Below are 12,490 nucleotides of genomic sequence, written 5' to 3'. Positions count from 1 at the left end.
TGCCCAGGAACCTGAATGACTCCACTGCAGTCACAGTGCTGTCCATGATGGTGAGTGAGGGGAATGCAGGGGGGTTTCTCCTGGAGTCCACAATGATCTCCACTGTTTTGAGCATGTTGAGCTCCAGGTTGTTAAGACTGCACCAGACAGCCAGCTTTTTAACCTCCTGTCTGTAAGCAGAATCGTCGGCATCTTGAATGAGGCTGATAAGTGTAGTGTGAAAGCATGTCCCGCAGCTGCACAATTTTCCCATTGATTCTGTGTCGCAATCCGCTCTTAACATCTTAAAGCCGGCAGATGGAGTGCGCTGTCCGGTATGACGTCATTCAGCCAGGTTTCTATGAAACACATAGCAGAAGAGTGTGAGAAATCCTTATTTGTCCAGGAGAGCAGAAGAAGTTTGTCCGTTTTGTTGGGTATAGAGCTGAGGTTCGCCAGATGAATGCTAGGCAATGGCATTTGAAATCCGTGCTGCCTGAGCTTCACAAGGGCACCGACCCGCTTCCCCCGTCTGCATGTCCTGAAGCACTTGATCAGCCCCACTGCACCGTCAACTACTATATCCAACAAAAAATCAGAATATTCGAAAACCGGTAATATATCAGGTGATGTTTAGTTCCGAATGTCCAGCAATTCATCTCTGGTGAAACTGATTGCAGGAATATAACTAAAGACAGGACAAACTAACAAAAACAACTGTGGAGCACGCCATGGAGGCCGCCATCATCATTGGTGCCATCTTGCCTATCTTGGCTAAAATAATGTAGGAAAATGATTTTCTTTAAAATTTACTTATAAATACACTTCTTGAGGCTCCTGGAGTCATTTTTGTGAGAAAATGTTGTTCCGCATCTAAAAAAAAGCCAGAACAGGAAGTGACATAACGGGAGGAAGTGCGGTCAATTTAAACAATAGGAAAAAATGGATCAAAAGGACAGTTTAGATGCTGAGGAAATTGTAAATGTTTATTCATACTTGTATAACGGACCACAGCCATACAATTATATGCCTGCTATGCAGCCAAGAGAGCAGGGACAGGCCAGGATTATTCTAATAATAATTAAAGTTTATTATTTATATATAATAAATATATTTATATTTATCCGTGCCATTGATCCTGGTCGCAATATAATAATAATAATAATAATAATAATAATAATAATAATAATAATAAAAGTCAACACAGATGTTTTTTATTCACAATAAGCTACAGAATTTGTAGAAAATGAGTCTATAGGGCTAATAGCAAATTGCGCTTTGGTTCCTATTTTAGAACAACTTTAAAAAATCATTGTAGCCTAGTTCGTGGCAATAAAAATCACAATAACACTATATTGGGGGAAGTCGTGGGCTTGTGGTTAGAGAGTTTAACTCCTAACCCTAAGGTTGTGGGTTCGAGTCTCGGGCCGGCAAAACCACGACTGAGGTGCCCTTGAGCAAGGCACCGAACCTTCAACTGCTCCCCGGGCGCCGCAGCATAAATGGCTGCCCACTGCTCCGGGTGTGTGTTCACTGCTGTGTATGTCCACTTTGGATGGGTTAAATGCAGAGCATGAATTCTGAATATGGGTCACCATACTTGGCTGTATGTCATGTCACTTTCACTTTCATATTGATATCTATAGAACTCTTGAAATAATATAATAAATCATATATACATGCATGTGTCTATGATGCTAGTAATTGTTAAAAGTTTGGCATGTTTAGACATGGCATGTTTAGACAAGCCCTCCATAAACCAAACAAAACAAGCCCTGCAGATTAATAAAATTATTTGTTATATAGACACATCATATGTAAAGGTATTTGATGATTTGTTAATTGCATTTAATATTTTACTTTCAATAAAACATTTGGATTGGGTTTGTGAAAGTTTTATTTATGCAGGTTTTGACCTGAGTTTTTGTTGCATTTACACAGTTTTGACCAGCAGGCATCAGCAGCATGTGTGGTGTTTCAAGGGATTTGAAACGGTGAATAATTTTTCAGAGGATAATATATAATTGAATTGAGAGGAAAATTGTTCAATGGATTTAAAGCTTCCAAAAATGTTTGTTTCGCTTATCAGTACAGTGTCAAAGTACAGCAATTTATGAAGATAACATATTTTTACTCCAAACTCGAAAGTTATAGCATCCGTCAAATTTTTAAATAACTTCTTTCTGTGAACTGATGAGGCTTCTATACAGTATATTCTATACAGTGATAAAGGCTATGTCGATTAGCATTGCATTATAAATAAAGATTATAATTATGAAAAATACCAGGGATGGTTTGAAGAGCACAGAAAAACCATATAATGTTGCAATAGTGTGTTAATTCTCTTCATGCTTCATCAGTCAAACATTTTTTTCTGTTTTTTATTCAGCTACAGTGATAGCTGAGTGCCTTTGTGCAAATGAGGGATCTCCTTGAAAGTCATTTGTTTTGTTACACCTATTAGCTTCACTTGAGGGCTTATTGTGCAATGGCACTCTCCGAAGTCCGAAATTGTTGACTCTTTTCCTGTGTCCAAAATTGTTCACTTGAAAACTGATTCTCTAATCCCTATATGTGACCCTGGACCACAAAACCAGTCTTAAGTCGCTGGGGTATATTTCAAGCAATAGCCAAAATTACATAGTATATGTCAAAAATATAGATTTTTCTTTTATTCCAAAAATCATTTGGACATTAAGTAAAGATAATGTTCCATGAAGATATTTTGTAAATTTTCTACTGTAAATATGTCAAAACTTATTTTTTGATTAGTAATATGCATTGCTAAGAAGTTAATTTGGACAACTTTAAAAGGGATTTTCTCAGTATTTTAATTTTTTTTTTTTTTAAGGTGATTTTTTCATTATTTTTATTTAGTTTTATCTCAGCCAAATATTGTCCTATCCTAACAAATGATGTATAAATCTCAATTTCGAAAAATTTACCCTTATTACTGGTTTTGTGGTCCAGAGTCAAATATAGTGCGTGGCAGTTAAGTGCACTATATCAGCAAGGAGTGAACAAAACAAAGTGATGAATTTGGACATTGACATATTAAACTGTGCATCAGAGAGCTGGAGCTGTCACTAAAACAACTTCATACATTTGATTTTCTTTGGTTAACATATTTGTATTCATAATCATTAAACTAACATTAAATCATTTACATTACTGTATGTATTTTTTTTAATGTTTTGTATTTATTTTAATGTTCCAGTTCAGGCAGCTTTTTAAGACAATGATTATGTGTGCTTCGTGGCATCACCCGACCATAACAATGACATGAATTCATTAAATAATATGCTCTTTCTCGTCTATTTAATTCTGACATAATGTTCGCCCATGGCTATCTCTCGTGGTTTTTCCCTCTGTAAAATTAGGAATCAGCGACAGCTGGGTATCCTTTCAGAATAAAGTCATTGCTAAATTGAACTAATTTGGACAGTCATGCTTAAAAATTTGTTTTAATAAGGGGAATTTAAGGCATGATGTTGGGAGAAAAAAAAATATTGCAAAATAACGACTGCAATCTTGTATTATTCTGATGTAAAGTAAATGAAGTCGAAGAGTCAATTAACTCCTATGGTGGGAGTCGAAAGTCTCCTCCGAAAAACCTGAAACCGAACACCCCTAATGTGCTGTGTCCTTGGAACACATATATTGGCAGCCTTAGTCACCAATTTTGTTAACTGCACTTTTTTTTCTGGACAATAAAAGTGAATGTTCATTCTGACTAACATCAGACATGATGGTGAGCAAATCATGACAAAAATTGTTTGGTTGAACTATCCCTTTAATTTTACATTAATATTGATTGTTTAAATGTTTGTTTACATGTTTGTCTCATTCCTGTACCTGAACACATGAATACATATCACATATGCTGTAAAAGAAACATTAATGACAACCTATAAAAATTTCCATCAGAGAGGATGCTTGCTGAAATATTCTAAGAGTTAGAATGTGTTTAACTGATATTTTAAACCAGCGGTAAAATAAAGCATAGATAAGGGGATTCAGACCACAGCTAACATACAAAGTCCATGTTAAAAATGTCATTGTAGTGGAAGAGATTGTTGTGATTTCTGTAAGTGAACAGATATAGAAAGGAATCCAGCAAAGCAGGTATACTGTCACAATGATTCCTAATGTCAGTGCAGCTTTGCTCTCAGATTTCCTCTTCACTGAACTTTCCACTATACAGTTACCACCCTTTACAAGAGAGTTTATAACTTTTACTTGCCATTGCACAACATAAAATATCCTTACATATACAGTGATGATCACAACACAAGGAAACAGGAAGAAAAAGGTCAAATCAGTAAATCTCCAAGCAGGACTAATTATGACAATACACTGGCCATAACACAATGTTTTGTGTGAGATATTAAAATATCCGTTACTAATTACATACTCAATATTGTAAACTGAACAGCAAAACCAGCAGAGATAGATGCATATTAATGTTTTAGTAGTTGTTATTTTCAGTGGGTACTGTAAAGGGTGACACACAGCCACATAACGATCAATAGCAATTAAAACTAAAGTACTAAGAGATGTACAAAGGAGCAGCCTAACGGTAATTACAAACAAACCACAGAAAGTGTCTCCAAAGTACCAGCATGTCTCAATTTGTTTGATGCCCTCTACGGGTATCACAATAAGTCCAGTAAGCAGGTCAGCCACAGCCAGAGAGAGAATGAGCAGGTTGGTTGGAGTATGAAGCTTCTTGAAGTGAGAGATGGAGATGATCACCAGCAGGTTCAGAAACACAGTCCATGCTGACAGCCCTGATACAAACAGGTAAATGATATTGTATTCATGTCTGGAGCGTTGTCCCTTGATACATGATGAGTTGATGGCAGGAAAGCAGTATTGAATCTCATGATCCTCTGTCTCATAGGCCATGTGTGAGTCTCCTCCTGTTAGGAGTTTGTTCTGCTCTTCTTACTGTCCTTTTATTTATACAGTGTCTGGATCAAATGGAACAACCCACCTACTGCTCACCATGATGCTGAACAATGGTAAAATTGTTTTCTTGATGAATAAACACAACTGGATTGAAACTAAGTTGTAACAGGGTTTGAAGTTCTTACTTGTATACCACTAAGTGTGTGCACAATTACTTGTTTTGTAGCTATATGTTTTTCTTTCACTAGATTTCAAGCAGTCTATTATCTACACAGTGGCAAGAATAACACATTTGTTGTGCTTATGTTTTTGTGCTTTAAATTTTTAGAGGCCAGTCTTGACATTATTTCAGTTTTACTTATCTGCATAACCCATTAATTCTGAGTATCATGATTTGGTGGACATTTGTAGTACATTATTACTGTTTTGTTGATCTGTGATTGAAATATTTATTTTGTGTTCATTTTTAAGCCCCCCAAATCTCACTAGACAGTGAGTCAATAATGCTGTGAGGGTAATGTGAGCAATACAAAATAGATTTTGCTCAGATAACTAACTCTAACCCATTTTTAATATTTAACATCTAACATCATTATAATTATATAGGTAATTATGAATTTTCACCTGAAGCAACATCTTTACTAATGTAAAAAGAGAATTTACAGATATTGTGGGCTGTTCTTTTTAGTAATTCAATCACAAGTGGTCAGCCAAGACACATTACCATTTACACATGGTAATAACATGAGTTTCAAAATGTGACTCTTATGACCAGTTATGTTTGGATTTTTGCAGAGACACTCTCCTATTATTTTGTCACACTCTACAATACTTCCATGGGTGTGATGAGTGCGGTGCACAATTATTACTGAATGAACAAACTCATGTTACATGGCTTACGAGTGAGTGGGAAATGAAATTAATGAAAGGCATGTATGCTATGTCTTCAGATAGAACACAGAAAAGTCACTTTTATGGAGGTTCAGCTTATTCATCAAAAAGAACCTGTTCAAAGAATGACTTTTTTGTGAACTTGACATCATTCTGGACTGTTTGCCTGAGCCTCTGGATTACAGGTAATATGTTGTAAATAATGTTTCTTACACAGACCGATCGTTTCACTTCTTAAGACCTCAATATATCTTTAGCAGCCATGGGTATTAATTTTATGTTCATTGATATGTTGTTTTACATTTAAATGAAAGTAAAGAAGTACATTTAATCTGTTATGGCATAGATGAACCAGTACAAACAGACTAGTTGTAATGCGTGGAGAGAAAGATGACCCAAGAGCGATATGCACCAATACAGTCTTTAATTAACTGAATCAGAAGTCCAGAGGTAAGAACAGAAATCCACAGAATACAATAATTGACAATGAAAATCATCCGGTAAAACAGCAGCCTGGAGCTTAACATAATTCCTCCGTCTAGGCAGCGGAGTGCCTCTGGTAGTCGAGGGTACCGTTAGAATGCCAGCCAACTCCGAGGTCTCCAGGTGATCAGAGGGCAACGAGTGCAGTCACAGATACTCTGTAACAAGCAAAGCTTAGAAGCAATTCACAGTGGTAGGTCAATTCCCCTTTCGTGCTCAGGACAGGACAGGACTAGACAAGACAGGAGAGGGTACATCGCAGAGAATTCGTAAGCATAGCTTCTGAAATAATCTGGCAAAGAGACAGGGGGAAAACAGGGCTAGAAGAAGTAGTGATAATTAGGGAAAGCGATAACAGGTGTGGAACTGATGATGAGGATAACAAGTAAGGAGTGGGAACACCTGGGGATGTTCCCACTCCTTACCGATGAAGTAATCAGGGGTGTGTGTGTGTGTGTGTGTGTTTGTGAGAGAGTGTGGCCAGAGGAGGGAAACAGAGAAAAGGAAGAACCAGGATCATGACACTAGTTCTTGTCATGGTCAATTTTATTTATTTGGCTGAAATGATTTTTCACTTTTATCTAAATGAAAATGGAACTTTGTGACTTTGTGAGTGAAAAGCTCTGATTGGGGGATTTAAACTCTTGAAATGTGGCAACCGCAACCATGAAACCTTGTAGAGGCTTGTTACCTTGCAACATAATGCAAATTGGAAATTAAAATTGTGACAAAGAGGAATTATTCTGAAAAACTAAGGACTCAGATCACCTCCGGCAACTCTCCATCAGTGTCTGAAGGAGTCTGGAGGAGATCACCAGCTACAAGACACCATCCCCTAGCACTGTGGAGAATCAACAACTGGCAGATGATCTGAATGAGTTTTACTGCAGGTTTGAAAAAAACACCCCACACCCGCTCTGAACACCTCTCCACACAACCATTCACACCTCCTGCAACCCCTCTCTCCCCCACACCTGCACCTCAAATCAGTGAAGATGAGGTACGTCAGGTCTTCCGGAAGCAGAAAAAAACAACAACAACAAAAAAAAAACCACCAGGCCCAGATTGTGTTACTCCTGCCTGTCTGAATTCCTGTGCTGACCAGCTGGCCCCGATCTTCAACAGATCATGCTTCAAATGCTCCACCATCATCCCCGTCCCAAAGAACACAAAATTACATGACTAAATGACTACAGGCCTGTGGCTCTAACGTCTGTGGCCATGAAGTCTTTTGAAAAACTGAAGGACATTACTGGACCCTTACCGGATCCTCTTCAGTTTGCATACAAAACAAACAGGTCTGTGGATGATGCAGTCAATTTGAGACTGCATTATGTTCCCTTTCAGTTGGTCACTTTCGACATCACGTCGGTGACCAACGAATTGCCATCTTGCCAGAGAGACCAATCTACTTTGAGTGTAACTAAACGAGCCAATGTACATTGGCATGCGATTATTGCATCCAGCTGCCGCTGATCACAGTGTGAGTATAAGAGGCATCAGGTGCATTGCATCATTCATCCTTTCGCTTCGGAGCCGAGAGGTAGTGCATCACCTCTGCTCTCTACAAAGAGTGTTGCAGAAAGCCAACGAGTGCGGGTGTTATGGTACAGCAGCGGTGGTCATGGTTGTGCGGCGACCACAGCGTTCTTCGCCGGGCAGTCAGCCACACCAGGAGTGTGCGGTGGCCAGCTCACCTGCGTGCTTCAGCACAAAAGAGCATTTCTATAAAAGAGCAACACGGGTGATCGTGTCTTTATAAAGATGTCTTATCACCTGTGCGTTTCTTGTGATAGATCACAAGATGGTGGCGCGTCCACACACATCGGCTTCTCTCTGTCCCGTCAGAATGGTGTTTTTGTGTATTTTGTCTTGTGAGTCGCAGTGTTTTTGTACGTCTTCATCGCTACTACCTGTCTTTAAGTGCACATACAGTTGTGAGTTTCTGCTGAATGTCGGCAGAACCACATTTTTAAAGTTAAACAGAGCTGTGGGACCTCGGTGGGACCTCGGTCTGCTCCGTAGGCCTACACCATCACCAACCCCCACTACTGCATCTCGCCCACAGCAGAGGCGTCACAAGCGGCATGAGAGGAAGCAGAAGAGGAGTAAGTGCAGAGGTATCCGGGCTAGGCTAACGGCTAACCCACACAAGCCAGCTATCCCCACCATCGTACTGGCTAACGTACGCTCTTTGGACAATAAACTGGACTACATCCAATTACTACTCTCAACTCAGAGGACTGTAAAAGACTGTTGTGTTTTTGTGTTCACGGAAACATGGCTTAGCAACAGCGTTCCAGACGGCGCTCTTCAGCTTGATCAGCTGAAATGCTATCGAGCGGACAGAGCTTTCATTGCAGGAGGTGAAACCTGCAGCGGTGGGCTTTGTGTTTACATCAGTGACACGTGGTGCCACGATGCTGTTGTGGTCTGCAAACACTGCTCACCCCTGGTGGAGTTTATTTTTAAGTGCCGGCTGTTCTATCTTGCGAGGGAATATACATAATACTGCTTGTTGCTGTTTACATTCCTCCGAACAACAACAACAGCAACAGGAACGACGCACTAAATGAACTGTACCAGCACATCAGTGAGCAGCAGACAGCCCACCCGGATGCTTTTCTTATCATAGCTGGGGATTTCAACTATGCAGACTTAAAGAGTGTGTTTCCAAAAATACACCAACACATTAACTTTCCAACACGAGGTAATAACATTTTAGACTTTGTTTACACCACACAGAGAGGAGCTTACAAAGCACTCCCCCTCCCCCACCTCAGTGCCTCAGACCACATCACTGTCATGCTAATGCCTGCATACAAACCAGTTGTTAAAGTCACCAAACCAGTTCACAAACAAATTCAAGTGTGGCCGGAAGGATCGTCAGAGGCTCTGCACTGACTGGAATATGTTTAAGCAGGCTGCCACATACAATAAAACCACAGACCTACAAGAGTACACAGAGACTGTCACTGCCTACATCACCAAGTGTATTGATGATGTAACAGTCACAAAAACCATCACTGTCCGGGCCAACCAGAAGCTGTGGATGACAGGCAGAGGTGCGTAGAGTACCCAAAAACTGTACTCAAACAAAAGTAAAATGCAAAATGACAATAGTAATACTCAATTTTCAGTTAAAGGCAGTTCATCATTGAATTCAGTAATGTCATCATCCAGCTCAGTTCAGTTTAAATAGTATTTGTGCAATCAAGTCGACGATATCACTGGATATTAAGTGTCCTCAACTAAGCAAGCCAGAGGCGACAGTGGCAAGGAAACAAAACTCCATCAGTGACAGAATGGAGAAAAAACCTTGGGAGAAACCAGGTTCAGTCGGGGGGCCAGTCCTCCTCTGGCCAAACAAAATCAGGAATTCAGTTCCAGGCTGCAGCAAAGTCACATTGTGCAGAGGACTTAAATGGTTCCTGTGGTCTTGTCCCGGTGGCCATCTAGGAGACAAGGTCTTCACTAAGGGATCTGTCTCTGGGGTGCATCTAGTTGTCCTGGTCTTAGCTGACATTCAGGACTGTAGAGGTCATCTCTAGGTGCTGATCCACCATCTATGCTGGATATGTACTGGATCTGGGTGACTGCAGTGACCATCTGATCTGGATACAGACTGGATCTGGTGGCTACAGTGACCTTGGAATAAGAAAGAAACAGACTAATATTAGCATAGATGCCATTCTTCTAACGATGGGTGTTATGGAAAGTTTTCCCAATTCTGTATGTCTTAATTAATGCAGCCTAAAAATCCTTTAACGGATTTGAATATTAGAAATGTGTTAGTGTGTTATGTGTAAGCCAGGTTAAAGATATGGGTCTTTAATCTAGATTTAAATGGACAATGTTAGAAAACAGGAAAAGGATCTTCCACCCGCAGTTGATTTTGAGAATGACGTGGAAGACTATAATGCAATAAGAGCTTGTTCAAATACTGAAGTGCTAAACCACTCAGGGCTTTGTAAGTAATAAGCAAGATTTTAAAATCTATACAATGTTTTAAGGAGTCAGTACAGTGTTGACAGAACCGGGCTAATATGGCCATACTTGCTGGTTCTAGTAAAAACTCTAGCTGCTGCATTTTGGACCAGCTGGATTTTGTTTATTAAGCATGCAGAACAACCACCCAATAAAGCATTACAATAATCTAACCTTGAGGTCATGACCGCATGAATTAATGTTTCTGCATTTGAATTGAAAGCATAGATCATAATTTAGATATATTTTTGAGATGGAAAAATGCAGTTTTACAAATGCTAGAAACATGGCTTTCAAAGGAAAGATTGCTATCAAATAGCACACCTAGGTTCCTAACTGATGACGAAGAACTTACAGAGCAGCCATCGAGTCTTAGACAGTGTTCTATGTTATTACATGCAGAGGTTTTAGGTCCGATAATTAACATATCTGTTTTTTCAGAATTTAGCAGTAAGAAATGACTCAACCTCCTAAAATGGCTCGTTCTAACATGCTTCCACATCTCCACGTCACTATGTGGAAAGATTTGCATAACGCTACCCAGATGTTCACGCAAAGAAAGAAGGCGTTAGGGCACTGGGTGTTTCGTTGTGAAAGCGAAACTACTTTATTTGGCCTTCCAAAAGAGGATGATATCCGCTTTGTCATTCCTAGAGCTGATCTGTAATAGGTTGGTTTCACGTGATGTCACATTGCTGCTTCGCGAACGCGTGAAATTCAGGTGGAGGGCTGGAAGTGAATTAGCGAGGATCTGCCGTCTCTAAAAATGCCCATGTTTTGTGCAGTTTACGGCTGCTCCAATCGTTCTAACCGTGAAAAAGGAAAGGGTTTTTTCAGAGTTCCAAAGACTGTCATTCATAAAGGTGAGAAATGTAAAAAGCTCACAGAACAGCGACGTAAAAAGTGGATTTTAAACGTACGTCTGCGGTCAGGAGGAGCAGAGTCTGCTAATGCCCGTGTCTGCAGCGACCACTTTGTCGGAGGTATGTTAGCTAGCTAACTTTTTTTTTGTGGCTGTGTTTATATATCTATAGATTGTCGTTAAATGCTAATTTACTTAGTAATGATTATTAAGTTACCGGTAGTCTAATATGGACTTCATTGTGACTTTTTAGGCTGCCCTAGAGCTTTGGTTGACGTTGAGTCGGTAGACTGGGCTCCGACAGTCAACCTTGGTTGCCAAAAAACTAAGCCCAAATCAGAGGCATCTCTGCAACGAGAGCAAAGGATGAAGCTCAAGGAAGACAAACAAAGATGGTCGGAATGTGCAGAGGCTATGTTGAATCTCCAACAGACAGCTGAGAGCCTGGATCTAACATAGACAGCCGAGAGCTCCGAACCAAAGCAGTCAGCTGACAACTCACAGTCAAAGGACATCAGTGGGAATGGGACATTAAATGATCAAGGTAAATTATTGTACTAAGATGTGTAACTAGCATTATTATTAAATGTTACAAATGTGATTGTCAGAAAATCACCCTGTGTAATTGGACCAGAGAACTTGTTTGTAAAAAGGTTGTCAAAAAGATAACTTCACATAAATGCACATAAATCATATTCATGAATTTCAGGTGAAACTCTAGAAATTAGAATATTGTGCAAAAGTTCATTTATTTCAGTAATTCAACTTAAAAAGTGAAACTAATATATTATATAGACTCATGCAAAGTGAGATATTTCATGCCGATATCTATTATAATTGAGATGATTATAGCCTACAGCTTATGAAACCCCAAATTCAAAATTAGAATATTGTGAAAAAGGTTGTGCCTTTTAAGTTGAATAACTGAAATAAATTAACTTTTGCACAATATTCTAATTTTGAGTTTCACCTGTAACTAATTATGCTCCCGACTGCTATATTGCAGACTATGCAGATGCCAGATGCCAGACTGAACTAACGATGGATGACATTGAGAAGATGGAGGATGTCCTGAGACAGAACACAACAGAGCTGGGAGATCTTCGGACCAAAGCACTGGACGCACAGTTCAACCAGGAGTTCTTTGAAAAAAATGAAGACAAGACAAAGTTCTACACGCTTCCCAACTTCTTGGTTTTAATGCAGATTTTTGAGCTGTGCGAACCCTACATGACATGTGGTCCTATGTCTGTGCTGTCTAAATTTGAACAGTTCATCTTAGTTTTGATGAAGCTGAGACTAAATCTCCCACTGAAAGATTTAGCTTTTAGGTTCAAGATCTCTCTGCCCACTGCTTCTAGAGTTTGGCATACAGTA

At 39.5% G+C, this 12,490-nt stretch overlaps 1 protein-coding gene across 1 annotated transcript; it reads right to left on the bottom strand.

Moving 5' to 3' along the window:
* Positions 1 to 3,825: 3,825 nt before the first annotated feature.
* Positions 3,826 to 4,915, bottom strand: LOC109080463 (trace amine-associated receptor 13c-like). Its single transcript, XM_019095521.2, has one exon. It carries the CDS (start codon positions 4,885 to 4,887, stop codon positions 3,877 to 3,879), a length of 1,011 nt encoding a protein of 336 aa, XP_018951066.1. The 5' UTR covers positions 4,888 to 4,915; the 3' UTR covers positions 3,826 to 3,876.
* Positions 4,916 to 12,490: the final 7,575 nt, after the last annotated feature.

The sequence above is a fragment of the Cyprinus carpio genome, chromosome A10 (assembly GCF_018340385.1).
Source record: "Cyprinus carpio isolate SPL01 chromosome A10, ASM1834038v1, whole genome shotgun sequence".
Taxonomy (NCBI): domain Eukaryota; kingdom Metazoa; phylum Chordata; class Actinopteri; order Cypriniformes; family Cyprinidae; genus Cyprinus; species Cyprinus carpio.
Note: the sequence above shows the minus strand (reverse complement) of the source record. Positions and strands in the feature narration are given on the sequence as shown.

Bases quoted from the DNA above. Each gene is read 5' to 3' on its own strand.
- LOC109080463 (XM_019095521.2), bottom strand. From the start codon at position 4,887: ATGGCCTATGAGACAGAGGATCATGAGATTCAATACTGCTTTCCTGCC.